At 47.3% G+C, this 24928-nt stretch overlaps 1 protein-coding gene across 1 annotated transcript in view; it reads left to right on the top strand.

Moving 5' to 3' along the window:
* The window catches only part of kcnh3 (potassium voltage-gated channel, subfamily H (eag-related), member 3), a 95576-nt gene extending 70850 nt beyond the window's left edge, over window positions 1–24726 (top strand). Inside the window, exons 8-15 of the mRNA XM_072715068.1 lie at window positions 2270–2674; window positions 8367–8566; window positions 8879–9128; window positions 13523–13737; window positions 18822–19072; window positions 20692–20792; window positions 21233–21285; window positions 22061–24726. Coding sequence (XP_072571169.1) covers window positions 2270–2674; window positions 8367–8566; window positions 8879–9128; window positions 13523–13737; window positions 18822–19072; window positions 20692–20792; window positions 21233–21285; window positions 22061–22984 — 2399 coding nt within the window. The 3' untranslated portion in view covers window positions 22985–24726. The remainder of the gene's footprint in view (window positions 1–2269; window positions 2675–8366; window positions 8567–8878; window positions 9129–13522; window positions 13738–18821; window positions 19073–20691; window positions 20793–21232; window positions 21286–22060) is intronic.
* The last annotated feature ends 202 nt before the right edge of the window (window positions 24727–24928 follow it).

The following is a 24928-nucleotide window of genomic DNA, read 5'->3' as shown; positions in this document are numbered from 1 at the left end:
GAAAAACTATGTAAGCTACCTTTTTAAATACCAGCTCTGTAGTAAACATCGCATTTTTATCATAATGTCCATCAGGATTTGTTATGTTGTTGATCCCTGATATGGAAACACTCCATAATAAACTCTAAGGGTGAAATACAGCACTGGGCAGCTGCTCACCTGTCCTCCATGCTCTACTTCTCTTTTGGGTCTATGAGGCTTGACAGCTGTGGCAGATGTATTGATTACCCAAGCCAGGCTCTACTAAATTCAATCTGTAACAGAGAGGAAGACAGCATGTCAATTGCTGTAGCAGATTATGGGGGGGAAAAGCCACAATCTCTTGTCGTATATTTGCTTAGGTATTAAGTCACATAGTTTAGCGACAACAGGCTGAATGTTGTCTGACACTGAGTGCAGTGTTAATACTACAGGCTGATCACAACTGCTCAGCTTGCATCATTGTGCACTGTTCACACTTGTGGTGTGGTCCCTGAAGAGATAATTATCCCATCACAATAGGAAAAGAGTCTCCTTTGAACAAGCGTCATTGGGGGAATGTTTGGATAATTTTTTTTTCTTGTACAGAGTCATTACAGACCCATTTAGATTCAGAGAACATACCTGAATCCATGTCTCTGTACTTCCCATGTCTTTTAAATTTTCAAATGGACCCTGAATCATAAGAATATTGGATGGATTAAGAAGGGATAGGAATAATTTAATAATATTACATACATTACTAAATGTATTGATATTTTGATAGCATTTTATATAGCATTTTATTTCAGAACACACTAGCAAAACAAAAGTACAAAGTATGCATGTTAATTAATCACAATGGTAACTAGTGTGAGGTACATGCATTTTATTTAAAGAACTTTATGATCTTGGCCTGTAGGCAATTTCATAATATAACAATTAATTTGGTTTTCTTTGTTACTCTTCAAGCCTGGCATTATCATAATTCTGATTAGCTGCAATAGAGTTTTGTCGAAGTAGGTGTGGGTTAGGCTCGAGTTGTCATGGGAGGAAACAAACAGTCAAACAGTATCATAATAACCCATCCAGAGTCAGTTATTGTAGGGCAGTGGATTGACTGAGGAAAATGATGTAGCATGAAGTTCCAGAGCCAGTTTCTATGCACCTCTGATATGAGTCATTCGAGTTGAGGACCTTGGATAGCAGCAGAATGCTTGTCCGCTAAGCTACTGCATTTCAGCACCTCGGACAGCTATTTAAACAACTGTGATTCCTGTTTACATGTATTTTTGTAGCAGCTGCTTTTATCCAATGTGACATCTTAAGGTGATGATACACAGGGCAAATTCTTGAGCGATGCTGCTGGGCAATGTTGTGCAGGCTCATTCCCATTGATATCGGGCCACAAATACCTATTTGAAAACCTTGGACCAGCAGTTGGCAATTTTCGCCATCATCCAGATAGAGATGAGCCGCCCTTTGTCTCACCAGGTTGGCAGTTGCCTGGTAACATTGCTCAAAAAAGTTGCCCTCTGTATCATGACCTTCGTTGTAGAAGCAGGGTCGGCCAGTCTCAGTAGCATTTAGGGTTAAGGGCCTCGCTCAAGGTAATATTACTTCGCAGGATTTGAACCGGTGACCTTCCTATCATGAGTCCTAACTCACTGAAGCACACATCCTACCCTATTTTGAAACAGAGAAAAGTAACTTCTACACTGAAAGATTTTTTTCAATGTTGTATTTTTATGACACAATACTTTCTAATCCAAGTCTCCATAGTGATCTTTTTTTTCCCCAAATTCTCTTTTTAAATTACCATTTAGCATTCTGCTGGTCAGAAAAATGTAGCTGGTATATTCATCCATCCATCCATCCATCCATCCATCTGCAGCAGTCTGGAACCTATCTCTGGCAGGGGGCACAAAGAGGGGGACATAAGACTATACCCTGGATGGGCTGCCAGGGTACATGTTCACACTTCAGGCCATTTACAGGCATCAGTCAGCCTAACCGCTGGTTTTTGGATGATGCAAGGAAACTGGAGCAACCAGAGCAAAAAGAGGAGTGTAACCCCAAAACCCTGTAGGTGTGACGCAACTGTGTCTTATCAGAACATATATGGTTTGATTAATTTGTGGAATGAATTTATGCAGTTTGTTTGCATATTCATTCCTTCAAGCTGGTTGACTTATTCATTAATTGCTTTCGTGCTCATAATTACAGCATTTCACTCATTTGTTTTTCTTTGTCTTATATGCATGTGTTTATCTGTTGTCTGTTAGCGGGTGACTGTGTCTCTCTCTTCTAGGTTGGCTGCATGAGCTTGCTAAGAGGCTGGGCACACCCTACTTTCTGTCTCACTTGAGCACGCTGCTTGGAGTTTCTGACCCGCCGCACTCCACGAGTGCACTTGGGCTGGCAGCCAATGGCAGTCACTGGAATGCCACCGGGGTGGAGTCAGGGGGTCAGGACTCCTGGAATGCCAGCCAATGGAATGCCACAGGTGCAGGGATGCCAGGTCAGACGTCGACGGCAGCCATGGGTCACTGGAACCGAACAGGGGTGGAGCTGAGCGGCGGCCCGTCGGTGCGCAGCTCCTATGTGACCTCGCTGTACTTCGCCTTGAGCAGCCTGACCAGCGTGGGCTTCGGCAATGTGTCTGCCAACACGGACTCTGAGAAGATCTTCTCCATCTGTACCATGCTTATCGGGGGTGAGTTTTCTACCAGACCCCATGGGTTCAGTCTAATACACATATCAAATTCCAGCTCGATTTTGGAGGCCTACTACAATTTATTTTCATGGTTTTGATGTCTGTTCTTTTATTTTGTGTTCTTCCTGTCTGGCTGATTTTTCTCTCTTTTATTTATTTATAAAAATGTTCTATAGTTGATTTTCCTAGGCTTCTCAACTAGGCTTAAATTATTTATCTTTCATCTAACATTATGATGATATTTGTGATAAAAAATGCTTCCTTAGAGTCTAGACTAGACTAGACTCCATTATTTAATATTTCTATTCACTAGCCAGTTGGCAGTGTGCAAAGGACAATGTAAAATACCACACTGCAGAATATGAAGATTAAAAACATATTGTGATAAATAAGCAAGCATAAAGAATGGAAGAGTGGCAGTTAAGCCTCATGCCCTAGCACATCTGAGTAGGAAGTTTAGACACAGAGTCACAAAGAAACTTGGTATAAGCCAAGTAAAAGCCTTGAGAACTGCATAAGTGTCCAATAAGCAAAGCCTTTTGCCCTAATGAAGTCCTTGAGAGGGTGTCACCGTGCACTGGCAGTAGAAGGTGCTGAAAGCTGGCAGTGAATCGCTGTGCAGATTGGGGCATACTAAGGCTGGCACGCCAGGGTGGCACAGGGCAAGCTGGCTCTTCACACAATGGGACTTCATTCAGATATGCTAATAATTATATATGCATATTTTCAAACTATAGGGCTTCCAGTATAACCTGTTAAACTGCTGGTAAATTACTTCAATTATACCTGGTTTACGATCTGGAATATATTTACGAAATCTGTAGCCAAGAATGTGCTTATGATATAAACCGTTAGGTAATTGGATATTCAGACAGCTAATCTGAACGATGATAGACTGAAATCATTGCTCTGGATATATCAATGAGCATCAGACTGCCAGCTTCCCTGCAGCACATAATGACCCTGCTTCGATGCAGGTGCAAATGACGCAGTTTAAGGCTGTGCAATTTAAGAAGAAATATTTGCAAGTGAAAAGAAAGTGAAATGTGAGCAGAAATGCGCTTAGTCGTGGTAACTCTGCATGCTACCCAATGCAATCAGACAGAATGCATCTCCTCATTCCCCTCTTTCCCTACCTGTATCTTTATCATTTTTCAAATACATAAAAAGTTCAGTGAGGAAAATCACTGAATGTGCATTTATCTTTTTATCAGCAGAGAAGGAGGCTGGCTCCTGCAAGGAGTTTATATGGATATTTGGTCATAATATTGTTCATTTGTGTCTCCACTTTGCCCGCTGGTTTCACAGTCATAATCACAGGCTATGACTTAATTTATTAATGTTGGGCTGTCTGATGCTGATCTATTCCTGGCATAAAAACCATGATGTTCTGGGTTGTTCCTAGGGCACTTTAAACCTGCCTGGTTTTGCTCTTGCAGCGGTCTAGTTAAAGATTGTCTGGGCTGATATTTTCTTCTTCTAAAAGCTATCAGTGCCCACTTATAGACACGCAGTACCCAAATAAAGTAAGAACTGGCAATATGTCTTTGGCAAATATACATTTTGCTAGATAACATCTTGAAGTTCCATTCACTGATTCTCATTTGCTCAGGATTACTCCTTTGAGGGACTTTAAAGATTGAGGTCTTTATTAAATCTAAACACTTAAGCACTGGATTGATCCAGTTCTTCGCAGATTGGACTAATTTAGACTTTCTGAAGTTGCTAGCGAGCCACTTACACATCTGTAAACATATTAGCAGATGCAGACTAACCAGGAACTAAGCAAGATATTAAATTGAAATATGTGAGCCCTGTTTCTGTAAATGAGATCATTTTGGAGAATCACTTTGGATTTTGTTATCCAATCATAAATGATAATTTCTTCAGTGTAGCATGATGCACTGCCTGAACAGTTATAGCACTGCACAGGGGGGATTTCCTAAGCTAACGGGTCACGTGTAGCTAATCTATAAGCTTGCTGCAGCCGTCTTGCCTCCGGCACACAGTGGTAGGAATGTGGCGTGTGAGGAAATAGAGAGGCTGGCTTGAAGTCAGGGGCAAGGGCTCGTCTGCCATGTGGGTGGACTGGCACATCACCAGCCAAGAGTGGGAGAGCTAGCTGGGGATCTCATGTGCCGGATTACACTCCTCCATGACACCCCTCTTCCCAGTGGACTCCCCCTGACAGAGAGCGATTCTGCTAATTACCCCCTTTCATGTCTGCTGTGCACAAGAGAGCAGCGATTGCTGTCCTCGAAAGCGGCAGTACCACCCACCTTGCTTGGCCTGATCATTACACCCATCCTTTAAAGCCAATAATAGCAGCGAGTCTGTGTTTTTGCTAATAGTGTAAAACCCGCAGCGTAGCCCTGGGTGGCGAGAGTGAGGGGTGCCTGCCATGGAGGACATTGCGAAGCTCCCTCTGTGTTTGTCATTGTGCCGTCTAGATGCCCACTGAAGGGAAGGTCACATTACAGCATACTGCTGTTGGTGCTTGAGTAGCATCTGTCAACACAATGCGGTTCACCTACATATGCATAATCATTTTTTTAGCCATATACAAGTTAAATTTCATTTTCCTTTGGAAAATAAAGCAGATTGCTTCATTATGTTATCATTTCTTCAGCTTTTCTGCCAGGCAACTTGAAATTCTACTTATATACTGAAATAATCATCCATTCATCTTCCAGTCGCATATCCAGTATATGTTCATAGGCAGAGCGGTAGGGGGACTGATGTCAATCCAAAGCAGTAGAGAGCACAAGGCAAGGGTATACCCTGGGAAAGCTGTCAGTCCATCACAGGGCACACCCACACACACTGTGACCAATTTAAAGGTGCCTGTTCACTTCCTGTGTGTCTTTGGACTGTGGGAGGAAACCAAATTACCCCACGGCAAAGCCCACGCAACACAGGGAGAGCATGCAATCTCCATGCACACAGAGCAGGAGTGCAGTAAGAAAACACCAGTCCTGAAGATCATTCCACTGCTTATTCACAGACCAGGATTTTCGCTAAAGCAGTTATAGTACCTGTTGTCTTTAAATGGGACTGATCAAGTTAATTTTCACTGTTCATAATTTTATTTCCAAAGACACATTATTTTTTCATACTATACATCTCTATTGACCCTCTGTCTGAAACACTTTTAGAATGTAAAGTCCCACCCCTGATGAGCCCAGTGTGCTCTGATTGGTCGCCTAACCTGATTGGTCAGCTTGCCCTACACGTTCTGCCCCTGTCTTGCAATCTGCAAACAGATTCTTGCAGGTAGGTGGCCGATAAGGATTGTTTTATGAGGTGACCTCACTATGGCACAGAAGGGCCAGAATTCCAATGAGGTGTTTCAGGCAATTACAGACGAGTGGTTCCTGTGCTAGAAGTTACTCCTTTTGGCGTGTATTTTGGGGCTTAAGACTTTGCCGCTTTACATGCAAATGAAGCTATATAACACACTAAAGGAAAGGGAAAAACCGGATAAGCATAATAGATCCCCTATAAACAACATAGTTGCAGCATTATCCATTGCCTTATTGTGTGCTTATTTCCATGGTTACTATGTATGTAGGTACAGCACAGTGTAGACTATTGGGAATTCCCCTTAAGCATCCATGCAGTTCCTCACTTAACATCCAAATCAATGTTTGATTGATTCTTTGTTGTGTGTCTGTTAGGAATGGTTTTACATTTTAAAGTCATGCCTCTGTTTCTCCAGACTCCCCTTCTTTGTCATGTACTCCTCTGTTGTTTTTGTTTTCATAATAAAAAATTATTTTCGTTCTTGCCAGCCTTATGTCTGAAGTATCCAAGAGTTTGCGTACACCTTGTGCAGAGAGAACAAACAGTTTGCTGAGAAATCTCACACCCCTGACATTTCTAAATTTGCTTTGAGCACAAAAAGTGAAATTTCATCAGCCGGAATAATGATGAAGACAATGGTCTTGTAAAATGACATTGATCCTTTTTGGTTTTTAATTCTCAGTTTTTCATGATCCTTCATGAATGGTAAATGTAAAGAGCAGTATATTTAGTTACTGATAATTGCATAAAATATGGTTTCGGTTATGATGCAGAAACTAAGAAAACATAAAATGCTTGTTTATTATATGTAAAAGGAAGTGTTACTTTGTGTGGATTGTTTTGGTAAAAATAGACAAAATGTGGAATACTTACATTGCTATGAATTTTGCCCATGAAATAGTTTAGACATAAATAGCTAAAAGTAAACTGGGAAACATCGATTATAATGGTGAGGAAAGATAAAAGGGTATTCTAGATGAGAAGGATATTCTGATAGTGGTAATTATTGGATCATTTAAATAGGAAGAGACAAAAGAATGAGAACTGAAAAACAAACATTTAACAAAATATTATTCCAATATTAAAACTATTATGTGAATGAATCTTTAAGAGCAATCTCATAGACATTTATGGTAACTGCAGTTATTGCCTATTAAGTTAATGCGAAACTAGTTTATATATTAGCTTCTAGTTTTTTTGTTTGTTTGTCACATGTTCCGAGGAACAGAGTAAAATCCTTATGCTAGACTTGCAGAGTAGCGCATCTCAAGGAAGGACAAACTGTGGTACAGTACAAAATAAGACATATATAGCAATATAGCAAGGAGTAACGAAAACGTAATATGGGTAATGGACATCAGTATAGAGGAATAAGGATAAGTGTAAAATAGAAAAGCAACAAAATAAATAACATTATAACATTTTATTGTTTTTAGAATATAGGAATATAGTGTGACATCCTATGTTTAAGGCCTATGATTACCCTGTAAAATGAGGAAATCAGGTTTAAAACGATGATTATGTGAAGGCCAGCCAGCTGCTCTCCCTGCAGTGACGACTGAAGCATGTACTGTTTAAGGGCTTTCCAGATTTGCCCATGAATGACACTCTTCTTCTGAAAACATGGGCATCATAGCTCTTTAAAATAAAGGTAAGATAAATAATACTAGACTAATCTGGTTCATGGAGAAGGAATGCGTAGTATAACCAAATTCTTAATTGCATTTAATAAGGCATTTCGAAATTAGGCTATGATTTCACAAATGTTAATATGAATGAATTCCGTGTGAAAGCTTTTTTGAGGAACGTATTTTTATTACTGCTTCTGATTATAATAATAAATAATATCGTTTAAATATGGTCAGTCTTAAATAGATTCATTAATGATTAATGGCCTGGTTAAGTAACTGAATTATTGATTGGTCTTAATTAGGCTAAATGGCAATTTAGACTGAAAGGATAAAATCAATTAAATTAGCAGGTGGAAAAAAAAACACACTATTCTCCTTTGCTTATGAAAAAATCAGTGACTTAGACTTTAACAGGCAAACAAACAAAGGTGAGACCTCTGGAGAGTTTTAATACTTTAAATGTGTCATCTAGAGCATTTTGTAAGAAGTTGATCAAACCTGATTTTATGAGTAGGTTGGGATTTAGGACAAATTTAGTCACAAATCACTGATCTATAAGATTTTCTGCTGGCCTGATCCAGAGATTCCCAGCCCCAGATCCTAGGGAGGGTTTATATAAAGCCTTGTTTAACCAGTAGCTTTCTATTTAAACTTTGGGATAGTAATTTTAGAAGTGGTAGCGCTGACAGCCCCGTGGACACACCGCGTCTGGGGCAATCAGCATAAGCTGAAGCTGTCTGCTCTGCTTGTCCCCACAGCGCTGATGCACGCTGTGGTCTTTGGCAACGTAACGGCCATCATCCAGCGCATGTACTCGCGCCGTTCGCTCTACCACACGCGCACCAAGGACCTGAAGGACTTCATTCGCGTGCATCGGCTGCCCAAGGCCCTGGAGCAGCGCATGCTGGAGTGCTTCCAGACCACCTGGTCTGTCAACAACGGCATTGATGTCGGAGAGGTGGGCCGTGTCAACTTTCACAGCCCCAGTTTGACTCCCTACATTGGTTACCCTTCTCATCTTCCAGAAACGATTTATTATACATTGGTTCAGTCTCTTCATATCAATCATTCTTTGATTTGAGTCTGTTTCCTCTGCAAGGTCCCTCGAATTCATTCTGCTTTCCTACTGTCATCATTTTCCTCCTGTCCATTCATTCATCCATCTTCCAGCTGCTTATGCACTATGGAGATGCAGTCCTACTCTAACCGCCCATACCATCTTCTGTCTCCTGGAGAGGGAGATGTTGGATGTTCTCCTTTTCTCTTGCAGTTGCTGAAGGACTTCCCAGATGAGCTGCGCGCCGACATTGCCATGCACCTCAACAAGGAGCTGCTGCAACTGCCGTTGTTTGAGTCAGCCAGCAGGGGGTGCCTGCGCTCCCTGTCCCTCATCATCAAGACATCATTCTGTGCACCAGGGGAGTTCCTCATCCGCCAAGGAGATGCACTGCAGGCCATCTACTTTGTCTGCTCTGGTTCCATGGAGGTGCTAAAGGACAACACAGTGCTGGCTATCCTGGGTATGCCACCATGTTACTCAGATTCACACAGGCATGCACAGATTCACACAGGCATGCACAGATTCACACAGGCATGCACAGATTCGCACATGCATGCACAGATTCATATAGGCATGCATAGAGACACTCCCTCAAGCTGGAAGAAGAGATGGGCTTGAGTTCTCCCAAAGATGAGGAGGATTGCACTGCTTTCCCGACCTGCCTCTCACTCAGGATGTGAGGACATGCTGCTCCAGAATGTGGCCCACTAACACATAATAATTTTACATTGCTGCTGTTACATTTTAAAAACGTGGTAAAATGTATGCAGTGATATAACATGGGACTATGGAATGAAATGCATGAATCATCTTTTCCTGTGTGACACGGCAGTTTTGATCATGACGGTTTTTATATTATCAGTTACCGGCTTGGCAATCAGCCTCATTTGATGGCCGAGTTTCTACACATTTCCTGGTATTTTTATGCACTTTGTGAAGTAAAGGAAACTGAGTTTATAACTTCAGGATGAATAGTATTCTAACCATATGATTTTAGGCCACATCCTGGAATTAGACCCCAATGATCTAATCACTTTCAATATTCCTAAATGCTCTTTTTATTTGACCTGTTGTAAGATCAAGTTTCCATGCTTATTTTTTAATATGGAAAATGAGGAATGAGGAAAGGCAACACAGGACACATTTATAGAGCTAGTGAAAGGGTTACATGATTAACTAAGGTGTTTAGTTTGTGGTATGTGCCTAATTAGGCTGCATTCTGTTTGCTAATTGCCTGCAAAGGGGCAGCTGGGGGGTGGGGGGAGGGGGGATCCTCAGGGGCATCAACATCAAAAGAGAGGGGAACCCCCCTGCTTCAAGCTGGGATGCTGAAGACTCATTTGAGGTTAATTAATATGGATGAAATTTTGATTTCCATTTGAAGATACTTATGTTAATTTATACATTTAATTTAGCAAATTGGTTTATACTAAGCAATGTACATTTTTAAGAAATCAGGATCAAACAGTCCCTGAGACAGCAAGGGGGTTAAGGATTTTTCGTGGGATTTGAACCAATAACCTTCCAAATCACAGAGACCTAACCCACTGAGCCACAAAAGATAACAATGGGCTGCTCTGTGTTCTGGACCCATGCAGACCTCAGCCAACTTGCAGGGGGTCAATTCATCAAGGCTGGGTAAAGGACTGGATCGGGACTCGACAGGATGCTGAGTGATGCTCAGTCAGGTGGCTGCTAAACTTATCACTCTCATTTATTTATCATAGCCACTGTCGCGACCATAATTAGTATAGCCTTTCCACACAAGAGTCAGTTCACAGCTCTTGGCTGCAGTCCCTAGCCAGCAGACCAGAGCTAAAGTGAAACTGTGCTAAGTGACGCTAATCTAGCACAAAACTGCTAAGAAAGTCATCTGAATGTGGTTAATGAAGCAGTTTTACATGGAGCCTGGAGCAGCAAATGTAGCACAATGTTGAAGTTAAGTTGAGTGTGGCTGATGTAGCACAGTAATGACAGGACTGTTACTGCGCCCCCCCTAGCCCTCTGCCCTTCTCAGTGTGGCTCATGTATCACAGCATTGTTACTGAACCAAATATGGATGATATTCAGTGTTGAGGAAGTTACTCACCAAAGTAATGTGTTTCAGACAGAGCTGGAAAATCCAGGTCCAGAAAGTACAAATCCAGACCAAGGTTTTGTTTCAACCAACCAGTTGAGCACTCTGTGACTGTGACTCGTTATACGCAACTGATTGGTTGAAACAAAACCTTGGTCTGGATTTATACTTTCTGGAACGGAAAGAGTAACTTCCCCAACACTGCTGATATATTATGGTGCTTTTACTGAGCCATGTACATTTAACGCTGATTGGTGCTGAACCATGCATGGCCTATGTAGCATGCTGGTGCTGTTACCCCCAGCTCAGTAATTGGCTGATTTACATCATGCCCCATCAAACAGAAGCATTTCACAGGGAATTGATCCAGGCATCTGGTGATGTCAGCTGGCACCCTGCTTTTGCTTCCTGAAGGTGTCTTGAATGGATCTATATTCTTGTTCCCAAATCTCCCACTACAAACTCAAATCAGAACCTTAAATCAGCTAATTTGTTGGATCTTTAATGTGTGTTTTTGTCGTCCACAAGTTGGACAAGCTAAGCTTCTCCTCCTCACTTTGCTCTTCTCCCCTGACTTTCCCCCATCCGTCTCTCCCCACCTTCTCTTTTTTCTCTTCTTCCCTCTCTCCTTCTGCTGCCATTAATAAGAGGGTTGTGTTTACACACACGTTGCTCTCATGACTGACAGCCATGCAGTGACCTTAATTGAGCATAAATGATTTAATCCATCTGCTTCCTTCATTGTTTGCAATAATAACCTGTATCTCATACAACAGAGGCAGTGTGATTGGCACCGTTCTCTGTCTGACTGGGTTTCCCTTGGTTGCCTTAGCATTTGCATGCTACTCAAAAAATCTCTGCTACATATTTGATTCCTCTTTATATCCATGTATGCACATTTTTGAGGTGGTAGGGGGATTGTAGAGGCAGATGAGGGGGCTTGTTCCCGCGTTGGTATCAGTACTGGTATTTGACTTCCTATCCAGTTTCCAGTATCCAGCATGTTTTCGATCCAGCATTAATGCAGTGACATCTCAAACATAACATTTGCAAGTGGCAAGAGAAGCTCGTTGCTGTCAAAACGGCACCACATTGGATATAATTTAAATTTGATCAGGGATGTGACTGTATAGTGTGATGTGTAGAGCCAGCAAGCCACAGTGCATTCTTCAGATATTTTGATCTCAATATTCCTTTTCTAAGATTGTTCCACGTTTCATATCCTACAGCCTTCCTTTCTTTATATGTAATTTAAATCTTATCTCCTAAGGGTAGACTTCAAATAATTTTACAACCACAGTGAGCATCAAAAATGCAAATGGTCTGATACCATAGGAGGACATTAAATTGATATTTTAATGGGCTCCATGGTTACAATGTAGCTCTCTGGGTGAATAATGAATTTGGATTTTTGCACTCAGTACTTCAATACTACACTGTAGACACAAAATCTCACAGGTGCAGAAGTTGTGCTGCCTGCAGCATTTACAGATGTCACATTAATTTGCAGTGCTGATTGCTGTGCCGCACTGCAGAACCGCGTGCTTTTCCTGTTTAAGAATTCATCCACCCTGCATAATTAAATATTATGAATAATTGATATGATTGATCCTGGCAGGACAAACTGGAAGCTCATTGATCTGTTTGTTAGAAATACTGAAAACAGGGAATGAAAAAACACCAGAATGAAACATGGCAGCGACATACAGCCTCTGTCACCACCTGTGTGATTTAAACGGGTGGATCCCTTACAGATCGAATCAGTGATGAATTATCTGGTCCATCTTGTTCGTCCTTCAGCGCTGATGGGGATAGTTGTGTAATGCTGAATTCTGCAGCCGGGCCCATTGCGCGATTCCCCCCCCCACTGCCTGCGTGTAAATCACAGCTCTCTTACTCCTCCCCTTGTGGCACCATCTGGGCCTCTTCTCACCGTCTTCCTCTATAGACCAAAATGGAGGCATCTTCTGCGGTGCGTGTGTGAGGTTTTTTCATTAAACAAAGACTATTTAAGGTCCGACCCTCTGTGAATCTCTGCATGCCTGTGTCATGCCGGTGTTTTCATGATTAATAATAATAATAATAATAATAATTGATACTTTATTGATCCCCGTGGGGAAATTGTTTTTACGCCTCCCTCAACTTGCTCTTTGTAGAGCAAGCTGTCCGTGAAGGGCAGCCACCCGTAGTGGCGCCCAGGGAGCTGGGGATTGAGGGTCTTGCTCAAGGACCCGCAGATGTGCTGAGGCTGGGCTTGAACCGGCGACCTTGTGATTACAGGCACACGGCTTAGCCCACTGAGCCACACGCTGCCCCCGTGTTAAGTAAAGCAGTGCAATTTAAAACGAATGTCAATTTAAAGTCGCATATTGATTTTTGGCGCGATTGCCAGCGAAATGTGCGTGAACGTATGATTCAGTGAAATCAGAGAATATAAGCAACAGGATGCTGCCACGTTTTCATAAACACTCAGAACATCATGCAGCATCTCATCAAACATCATACAGAACATGTTGTCTGGCTCCGAGAGACTCCTGAATCACCCGTGTGTCGTTTTATGCTTCTTTCTTAAACAGCCCTGTAACATCTGTCTTGTAATGTGTCTAAATATACCATTTTCACCACAAGGTCTATGCATTCAAGTGGAAGAATCCTGCTCTTGCAGCCAGATTGACACGCATGTCTGCATGTAGGAGGCAGAGCTTCTGGCCCTCTGCTTGTAAATCTGTGCCTGGCTGAGCCGACCTGACTGATGAGTGGTGTCTGCATCCCCCCAGGCAAGGGCGACCTGATTGGCTCCGACTCGCTGATGAAGGAGCAGGTGATAAAGACCAACGCCAATGTGAAGGCGCTCACCTACTGCGACCTGCAGTACATCAGCCTGAGGGGGCTGCGCGAGGTGCTGCGCCTGTATCCTGAATACGCCCAGAAGTTTGTCAGTGAGATCCAGCACGACCTCACCTACAACCTGCGCGAGGGCCACGGGGCCGACGTGAGTAACATGGGGGTACCAGCAATGAATCTTAGGCAAATTATAGTGGAGTCTAGGTGTCCTGCGATAGATCAGTAGCACATACATTATTAGACTTTGTCACTTTCTGTCTGACAGTCAAGCGCGAGCACACACACACACGCTCACTCGCTCTCCCACTGCCAGGAATAGCAGCCCCCGGCTGCTGTGGACATGCTCGCCTTGCTAAGAATAGCAGCGAGGGAGGCTGGGGCTGCCCCCCCGACCACCCGTGTGCCTCCCCCTCCTGCTGCGCAACCTAAGATTAGATGCTGACAGATATAAATAGCTCTGTGTCGGGGGAGAACAGAAGGAGAGACGAGGAGCCGGGAAACCTCTCCTCGCTCCTCCCGCCTGCCGCTCCAGCCAGAGACCCACCCTCCGTCCCCGATTCCTCGCCGAAGAGCTGAAGTGCGGAGATGAGAGCCCGGAAATCCTCCCCCCCCCCACTCTTACATTTTAATTAACAGCCACGGTATACGGTGCCGGCAAACATGATTAGGAATCCCTGAATGGTGACAGGCATTCTCTGCTGCACAAAGGGCTAGTCAGAGCTGGTGTTTATTCAGTATCACCACTGTTTATTGACAGGAGGCTTTACCTGAGATGAACAGTAGAGGACTCAGGGAGGGAGGTGAAGAGCAGGCAAATATTATATATTATTTTGAGAGGGAGACAAAGAGCTCTTTAGGGACCATGCTCACAGCACGCTTACGCACAGCAGTGCAGAGCAGTACACATATACACACATATATACTGCAGCGTGTCCCTAACCTGTCCTCTGGGACCCCCCGACGGTCCCCGCATATATACTGCAGCGTGTCCCTAACCTGTCCTCGGGGACCCCCTGACGGTCCCCGCATATATACTGCAGCGTGCCCCTAACCTGTCCTCGGGGACCCCCCGACGGTCCCCGCATGTACACTGCAGCGTGTCCCTAACCTGTCCTCGGGGACCCCCCGACGGTCCCCGCATATATACTGCAGCGTGTCCCTAACCTGTCCTCTGGGACCCCCCGACGGTCCCCGCATATATACTGCAGCGTGTCCCTAACCTGTCCTCTGGGACCCCCCGACGGTCCCCGCATATATACTGCAGCGTGTCCCTAACCTGTCCTCTGGGACCCCCCGACGGTCCCCGCATATATACTGCAGCGTGTCCCTAACCTGTCCTCGGGGACCCCCCGACGGTCCCCGCATGTACACTGCAGCGTGTCCCTAACCTGTCCTCGGGGACCCCCCGACGGTCCACACATATATACTGCAGCGTGTCCCTAACCTGTCCTCGGGGACCCCCCGACGGTCCACACATATATACTGCAGCGTGTCCCTAACCTGTCCTCGGGGACCCCCCGACGGTCCCCGCATATATACTGCAGCGTGTCCCTAACCTGTCTTCGGGGACCCCCCGACGGTCCCCGCATGTACACTGCAGCGTGTCCCTAACCTGTCCTCGGGGACCCCCCGACGGTCCCCGCATATATACTGCAGCGTGTCCCTAACCTGTCCTCTGGGACCCCCCGACGGTCCCCGCATATATACTGCAGCGTGTCCCTAACCTGTCCTCGGGGACCCCCCGACGGTCCCCGCATATATACTGCAGCGTGTCCCTAACCTGTCCTCGGGGACCCCCCGACGGTCCCCGCATGTACACTGCAGCGTGTCCCTAACCTGTCCTCGGGGACCCCCCAACTGTCCACGCATATATACTGCAGCGTGTCCCTAACCTGTCCTCGGGGACCCCCCGACGGTCCCCGCATGTACACTGCAGCGTGTCCCTAACCTGTCCTCGGGGACCCCCCGACGGTCCACACATATATACTGCAGCGTGTCCCTAACCTGTCCTCGGGGACCCCCTGACGGTCCCCGCATATATACTGCAGCGTGTCCCTAACCTGTCCTCGGGGACCCCCCGACGGTCCCCGCATGTACACTGCAGCGTGTCCCTAACCTGTCCTCGGGGACCCCCCGACTGTCCACGCATATATACTGCAGCGCGTCCCTAACCTGTCCTCGGGGACCCCCCGACGGTCCCCGCATATATACTGCAGCGTGTCCCTAACCTGTCCTCGGGGACCCCCCGACGGTCCCCGCATATATACTGCAGCGTGTCCCTAACCTGTCCTCGGGGACCCCCCGACGGTCCCCGCATATATACTGCAGCGTGTCCCTAACCTGTCCTCGGGGACCCCCCGACTGTCCACGCATATATACTGCAGCGTGTCCCTAACCTGTCCTCGGGGACCCCCCGACTGTCCACGCATATATACTGCAGCGTGTCCCTAACCTGTCCTCGGGGACCCCCCGACGGTCCCCGCATGTACACTGCAGCGTGTCCCTAACCTGTCCTCGGGGACCCCCCGACGGTCCACACATATATACTGCAGCGTGTCCCTAACCTGTCCTCGGGGACCCCCTGACGGTCCCCGCATATATACTGCAGCGTGTCCCTAACCTGTCCTCGGGGACCCCCCGACGGTCCCCGCATGTACACTGCAGCGTGTCCCTAACCTGTCCTCGGGGACCCCCCGACTGTCCACGCATATATACTGCAGCGTGTCCCTAACCTGTCCTCGGGGACCCCCCGACGGTCCCTGCATGTACACTGCAGCGTGTCCCTAACCTGTCCTCGGGGACCCCCCGACTGTCCACGCATATATACTGCAGCGTGTCCCTAACCTGTCCTCGGGGACCCCCCGACTGTCCACGCATATATACTGCAGCGTGTCCCTAACCTGTCCTCGGGGACCCCCCGACTGTCCACGCATATATACTGCAGCGCGTCCCTAACCTGTCCTCGGGGACCCCCCGACGGTTCCCGCATGTACACTGCAGCGTGTCCCTAACCTGTCCTCGGGGACCCCCCGACGGTCCCCGCATGTACACTGCAGCGTGTCCCTAACCTGTCCTCGGAGACCCCACAACTGTCCACGCATATATACTGCAGCGTGTCCCTAACCTGTCCTAGGGGACCCCCCGACTGTCCACGCATATATACTGCAGCGTGTCCCTAACCTGTCCTCGGGGCCCCCCGAGGGTCCACGCATATATACTGCAGCGTGTCCCTAACCTGTCCTCGGGGACCCCCCGACGGTCCCCGCATGTACACTGCAGCGTGTCCCTAACCTGTCCTCGGGGACCCCCCGACTGTCCACGCATATATACTGCAGCGTGTCCCTAACCTGTCCTCGGGGACCCCCCGACGGTCCCCGCATGTACACTGCAGCGTGTCCCTAACCTGTCCTCGGGGACCCCCCGACTGTCCCCGCATATATACTGCAGCGTGTCCCTAACCTGTCCTCGGGGACCCCCCGACTGTCCCCGCATATATACTGCAGCGTGTCCCTAACCTGTCCTCGGGGCCCCCCCGACGGTGCACACATATATACTGCAGCGTGTCCCTAACCTGTCCTCGGGGACCCCCCGAGGGTCCACGCATATATACTGCAGCGTGTCCCTAACCTGTCCTCGGGGACCCCCCGAGGGTCCACGCATATATACTGCAGCGTGTCCCTAACCTGTCCTCGGGGACCCCCCGACGGTCCACAGATAAATACTGCAGCGTGTCCCTAACCTGTCCTCGGGGACCCCCCGACTGTCCCCGCATATATACTGCAGCGTGTCCCTAAGCTGTCCTCGGGGCCCCCCCCGACGGTGCACACATATATACTGCAGCGTGTCCCTAACCTGTCCTCGGGGACCCCCCGAGGGTCCACGCATATATACTGCAGCATGTCCCTAACCTGTCCTAGGGGACCCCCCGACGGTCCACAGATAAATACTGCAGCGCGTCCCTAACCTGTCCTCGGGGACCCCCCGACGGTCCACAGATAAATACTGCAGCGCGTCCCTAACCTGTCCTCGGGGACCCCCCGAGGGTCCACGCATATATACTGCAGCATGTCCCTAACCTGTCCTAGGGGACCCCCCGACGGTCCACAGATAAATACTGCAGCGTGTCCCTAACCTGTCACACTGAGACACACAAGCATATTCACAAACACACATTTTTTATTTTTGTCGGGACTCCCCATTCATTTCTATGAGCATAACCCTAATCCCAACTATAAAATCCTTACACCTACCCATAATCATAAGTAAGCAAACAAAATACAAGACTTGTGGCATTTTTAGTTTTTTGATTGCAATCACAGACTTTTATAAAATTGAGATTCCCATGTCAAACTAATAGGTTTTTATTTGGTCATTTGTAATATTTCCACATAACACACACACACAAGAGAGCATTGATTTATGCTGAGGCATGTCAACCAAGACACGTGAGTGTTGCAGACACACAGGGTGCCTTAAGATTGGGCAATGAGTGCTAAAAATATACTACTGCTGGGGGGGGGGGGGGCAGGAAGAGGCAGCTCCAGTGAAAATGAGAAATGGGATCTGTATTCAGAGGAGACACAGGAGAGAAATATACCGAGAGGAAATATACTGAGAATAAATATGCCCGTGATACGCAGGAGATGAGGTTTGCATTTATCCATTCAGGAGACGCAGTTGTAGCATTTAGCAGGTGCTTTTGTCCCAAGTGAGGTTAGGAACAGGAGATGATAGCGGCCGTATCTTATGTTTATAATCTATGACTGACGGATCGTATGGCAGCTTGCTGTCCCTCGTCTGCTGCTTTGCATGGCTTTCTGCTGGCTTTCCGCGCTGCTCCAGCCTGGACAGTCCCGGGCCCCGCCTCTGCGCCACTCCGGCTGATCTGCATGTTAATTCCCTCTGTTTATTTCCACTTCCTTAATTGGTCTTAGATGCCAATCAGCAGGTCATATTTTATTTAGGCATTAAGGCTGCAGGGGGAAGGAGCAAAATGAAATGTGTGCAGAAGAGCAAAAGAACAACTGGCCTGAGCCCGCTGATCATATTTAATCTAAAACTTAAATATTTGATGTATTTTTCTTCTGGCTTGTGTGTGTGTGTGTATCATGATATATTATTAAAGACCCTGCTAACCTGGCAGCTGCCATCCTCTTACTTTCCTGTCCTCACTTTCACTCACCGCCTTTTCTTCCCCTTTCCTGCCCTGCACACCTCACCCATCTACCCCAGGTGGACTGGGAGAGCAACGGCGGGTTAGTGAAGAAGCTGCCCTCCATCCAGGAGGACGAAGAGGGCGATGAAGCTGAGCGCTCCCCCTGTCCGCGGGCCCCTCGCTCCCCGCTGCGCCTCGCCCGCGGACTCAGCTCACCCCTGCGCTCCCCGCTGCTGCCGCCCCGCCCATTCCGCGAACAGGCCAAGAGCAACACCCTGCAGATCCCCCTGGTCAGCCTCGCTAGTGCCCCCCCAGAGCTCAGCCCCCGGTAAGGAGAATAACCGGTAACGCCTTTCATACTTTCGGTGTCTTGGGAAACATTGTAAATGCTGGAAATACCAACGACCCTAAAGCTGAACAAACACAGAAGACACTCCTGTAAAATAAAGATTAACTCCCGATGTACACCTGAAACACTGGCTGAAGTCACATGAATCCTAATGACTGTTCCAATAAGTCAATGAGCCTTATCAGTGTAGCCTGTGGTTTTTAAGAAGGGAAGCAGAGCTAACGCACAACTGCATTACACTGAATGTGTATATTAATGCCATGCAACACACTGGGTATCCCATAGAGGGTGTCTCTGGCTTTTGCCCTGTGCTTCCTTGGTTCGGCTCCATGTCATACTGCCAAATTGCTGTTGGGTGACGACCATCTGGGTGTCCTGAAGAAATTATTGACCGGGTCGGTGATAAAAATGGCAGCGATTATTCTCATCATGTGACCTCAAAGGCCAAAAGGGGCATGAGAACATGGCAGAACAGCGGGTGTATGAACGCCGGGCCTTTGCTGTGCCTAGGAGTAATAGAAGCCTTAGCATAGGCTTTACGGAGCAAAACTACAAGAAGATCTGAAGCTCTCATGTAAGCTGGACAGAAAGTCATTCTCACCTGGATGGAGGGCACTGGAAGTGAATGAGCATCTTTCTACAAGAGATAAGATAAGCAGTATTGTTACAGGTAAACTGAAAATAATAATCTTTCAAGCTCATCTCACTGGATCAGCAGTTATGGGAGACAGATGAAATGATAAGAAATTATAACATTATAAAGGCAGCCAAAGACCAGGCTTAACTGGCACGTTTGCCTTTATCTAGTTGCCAACAGTTCCTCCCACAAACAGAGAAAATGAAGTCAGTACTGGCAATTATTTGTTTATTAGGAAATACTCTGAATACCTCTCACAGCCCTACGCAGGAAATTGCAAGATGGAAGGAGAGATTATGAATAAAGTTTTTCATTGCATCCATTAATCTACATTTAATGTGATCATTTTGAAGAGCTCTGTAAATTGTTTTATTTTTAAATTGTATCCGTGCATTATCACGGAGGCCATTAAAGTCTAAAGACATGGACCTGAGTTATATCAGTTATTTCCCAGACCACAGTGGACCGATCATTTTTTCGCTAGATCCCACATTGCCATCTGGTGGTCATATTAAGAATTGTGATATTTTTGCACTTCAAACCTCCCTGTCCAGCTGCCATAGCAACCAGGCCTGCGATTATCGGCAGGGGGAAGGTGTGGGACATAAAGGAACAGGCTATTGTGCACTGATTGTGTTTAATTACAGTCTACTGATGCATTAAAGGCTGAATTCAGAAATCAAAGTGAGACACTTCATAAAATTTTCCTTCATTAATCAGAACAGCTGACGTACGGTTCATCGTGGGTGTTTCTGTTTGATAAGTATTCATAATGGACAAATGTGCTTAAATTTAATATAAAAACACAAAAAAGCCCAGACAAGAAAGATTTTTTCCCCCATATGTCTTTGTCATTCTTTTCTCTATATACAGTTCCTCTTTGCAGTTCTTTTCCACTACTCTTTCCTCTGAGTAAAATTCCTTTTTCCACTGCCCTCTTTTACCCTCACTGTCATGGCAGATTTGTGGATGGCATCGAAACAGAAGGCAATCCCAGCTCAGCGCAGAAGTTCGAGTTCAGCACCAGCCTGGCCCAGAGCAGACCCGCTTCCCCTGCTCCAGGTACCCCAGCGGTCACGCACCACCTTCTGCTCACACCCACACGTACAGCCATTCAGCTTCATGCAGACTCCGGGAGCCGCCGCACGCAGAGCATCCACAGCCTCTAACACCTGCGCAGAGATTCTGGCATGTCACATATCTGGCATCTGTCACGTCTGGCATCTGTCACATATTTCCTCCATATGGCTAATGAGGCGGTTCTTCTGCTGCTTCCACTCTCCTTTCTCTCACTCACTCTATCCTGTTCCACATCCCCTGCTATAATATTATTTCCATTTGTAATTCTTTGCATCTAGCCTCCCAGTCTCGTCTGTTATATGCATCACCCAGTAGAATTAGCGTAAATATGTAGGCTAAAATGAAGCCGATAGTAGATTGGCAGAAGCATGCGAGCGGTGTGTCTCCCTCATCGAGCCCGTGTTGTGTGTTTGCGTGTGCAGAGAGCCAGGAGCACGTGGAAACTCGGCAGAGCATCAGTAAGCTCAGTCAAGAGGTGAGCGAGCCGTTCGAGCACACGCCTGAAGGCCACTCGCAGCCGCTGTTTTAGAAATGACCACTGCAGCCAGGCAGCTGAATGTAACAGAGTGCCTGCAGAGGGAGATTAAGCACTGCAATTAGATGAGGCGCTGAGATCAGACACGCTGGCCTGCTGGGTGCGAAGGAACATCAGTACCGGGGCTTTAGCCAAATGAAGTGACAAGACATGCTGTGATACGGGAGATTTTACCCAAGGTGTAAAAGCCATTTTAAAGTACAGATTGAGATGGCGAGGCTATTATCTCACCGGGAGGGCAGAACAGTGTGTGGAGATCTGTATGATCTGAAGGGGGGGAGAGGAACAATCAGGCCATGTTCATAAAAAAAAACACATTACAGTGAGGTATATAGAAATACATATATGAAATCGCCGTGGTTTATTTTCTAACTGGCAACTTGACCAAAATGAAAGGTGCCCGTCCCTCAGTCCATGTCCACTCGTCAATTCAGGTTCAGTTCAGGTTTATTCCGGCTCCCTCGCAGCAGCACAGTCCCATGAACGTCCACACCCAGGTGCCTAGTGTACTGAGGATAAGCTCAGAAATAAGTAAGGAGTTATAGAGGGCGTCTACATTTTATTTTACTTGAGATGAGGAGTATGGAGGAACCTCCATTTGAATGTTGTGGTGACAGCGGAGTTGGGAAATTAACGGCACACAGAAGCGCAGGACAGGAAGCGGGCAGCTTTGTGCTGGCTGTGAGTCTTTGTCCTGTGTCCCCCTCTTCTGCAGATGGGAAGTCTTTCCCAACAGGTGTCTAAGCTCAGCCTGGAACTGCAGGAAATGACACGTCTCCTGAGGCCCCTCCTCCTCCTCAGCTCCCAGCCCATCCTGTCAGCCCTGACGCCCGCTATGACTCCGCCTCCCAGCAGTGCCAGTGCACCTTCGGTCGGAAGCCCCCCCGTGGCCCCACCCCCAGCCCCGCCCTGCTCGCCACGGCCAGCGTCCTGCTCTCTGATGGACAGACTGGAGACCGGTGGGGCAGACCTGCCAGGCTGCCTGGTGCCCTCCACCGCGCCTCAGAAAGCCGCCCTGCAGGCACATGTGCCCCTGCTTGGCTGCTCCGAGTGCCTCCCTCCCTCCACTTCAGCATCGTCTGGAGAAGAAACCTCTGGGGGGGGGTCTTCTCTTACTGGACATGGACATCAGGAAGAGAGACCCACAGCCTCCCGGACCACCTCGCCCTCTCTCTCCTTCTCCTTGTCAATCGCCTCATCTCCCTCCCCATCCCTGTCCCTCTCCCCCCGCCAGGACCGGCACCTCTCCCATCTGAGTGGCAGGGTCTTTCACCCCTCTCTGCCATCCCAGGACTCGACCCTGGCCCACATCAGCCACTGCTCTGCCCCCCCATCCCTCAACAGCTCTCCCGGCAACCACCGGCAGCGGGTCAGCCCCACCTCCTCATTTTCCACACCTGTGATCCCACCCCCTCCTTGCACCCCGCCATCCTGCCCCCACCCCTCCCCCCTTTCCCCCAGCTCACTGGACTCTCTCAAAGAGGCGCAGGCTGCTGTCAGCTCGTTCTGGCCTCAGAAACCCGGAAGTGGCGTGCAGGGCCCCCCCAGCCAGGAAGCCAGTTGCCTGGCCATGGAGATGCAGGAGTGGGGGACTCAGACGGAACACATCAGCTTCATTGACGAGGAGGGCCCACCCTAAGGAGGCAGTGGCACCGATGGAGAAAGATGAGTTGAGCAGCAGAGTTGAGCAGAAGCTCAAGTCATCCAGAGGAACATCTACCATCACATCAGAGATCCTCTGAAGACCCCTCTCCAGGGCTTTCACATGCCAGGAAGGGCATCACCTGTCGCCGTCCCATTTCTCTCTCCTTAATCGGTGGTGGCATCACAGCAGAGCCGGGGATGGGCTTCCCTTGTTCCTGACCGGATGCTGGCTCCTCCGATTACACCCACCAGCGGGCACCAACACGAGCCACTGCACCCTCAGTTGTGGTTCGACCCCTGGGGAGAGCATTTCTGCTGTGAGCTATGAGGGCAGCACAGTAGGGTGTGAAGGGAAAAGTAACCTTAGCAGCTGATGTACAACCTTAACTACAATTCTGGTTTCAAAGAAGCAACAACAATTAGACAGCTTTGGTCTAGGGCTGGTGCCAAGTTTTCAGACATACCTGTAGGGTCAGTCAACAAACAGCCAAGACTCCAATCCTCATTCCAGTAGCTACTCTTGACCCAAAGATGTAGATATACAGTAGTTGCTTTTTTGAAGCAATACACACCTTTCGGCAAATGCATCACTTTGATTTTGTACACATGGTGAGAAACTTGTATGCTTGGCCACTCTGTGATGTGGAAACAGTCTCTTCCACCTGTTTTTAAAAGAAGTTACACCTGCTAAAAAATACAAGAAACATCCCTATGACTTACTGTTTCAGACAAGCTGTGATCAGGTGCTTTCACACATTCACCCTACCTAAGCCCACCTGCCAACAAATTATGGGAACAAGCCATCAGGAAAAAAAAAGCCCTTTATAGAAATGCTTCGGAGAAAGAGAGCATGTTAGCGAAAATATCTAATTTGAACATGCGTCAGCACACAAAGCCACTGCCAGTATGTGTCAGGGCTCCTTGATTGCACTGGACCCTACAGAACACACCTAGACAATCATTAGAACTGTATTTGCATCGAAAAAGCTTTTAGATTGAAAATGATATAAACACCAGCCTACAGCAAGACTTCGGCTTGGGGGAGGTGTGTCATCCGCGTATGGGAAGCGATTAGGTCAGGGGTGGCCAATCTTATCCGCAAAGGGCCGGTGTGTATGCAGGTTTCTGGGATAACCTGTAGGTCAGCTGTTCAAACCCAGGTGTGAGGTCTCTTCAGCCAATCAGTCCTCTAATTAGTAATCTACTTAGGGAGTTGCAGCGAAAACCCGCATACACACCAGCCCCCCCCCCCCCCCCCTGGATTAGGTGATCAAATTAGAATCTGTATTTGGCCATATGGATCCCAGGCTGTAGCCATCTTGCCATTTGTGCCTTCTCTCGTACCACGTAAAACAGCTGATTTGTGTGACTAACATATCAGAACTGCAGCCACTCCTCCATGTCACATTAACCTGTACTTACTCATTGACGCTTATCTAGCCGTCATTAGAGAATGCGTTTGGTTTCCTCCGTTGCTGTGGAAGCGCCAGTGTGGTCACGGCCATGGGAGAGGGAGAGTGCGCCACTGTCTCTGCCAATCAGTGGGCAGGCTGCTTGAAGGAGGCTGAACTTCACTTAATTACAGGACACCCAGTGCAGGCCAGTAAACAGGGCCTGCAGTCACCCAGCATCACTGCGTCAGAGAGCTGCCCAGCAGTGAGAAAGCACAGGATGCATGTAGCGTCAGATTGTAGGGGATGCATTTCCTGGGTTTATAATAAATACCGTCCAAACATGGCTTGTTGCAGTTTTGTTCAGTGTGTAGTGTGTGATGAGTCCATCCTTGCGTGTGTCGGGGGGGGGATATTACGATTCCGGTTGGGGGTGATGGTGGATAGGAGCGTAGGGATTATTTGCATGTCACAGCTTCCTGCATGTGGAACGTGCCTGCTTGTAACACCAGGGTTAAAGATGTATTTTAGTAACAGTTATGAAGTTT

Source organism: Paramormyrops kingsleyae, chromosome 1 (assembly GCF_048594095.1).
Source record: "Paramormyrops kingsleyae isolate MSU_618 chromosome 1, PKINGS_0.4, whole genome shotgun sequence".
NCBI lineage: Eukaryota > Metazoa > Chordata > Actinopteri > Osteoglossiformes > Mormyridae > Paramormyrops > Paramormyrops kingsleyae.
This window is presented reverse-complemented; position numbering and strand designations above follow the sequence as displayed.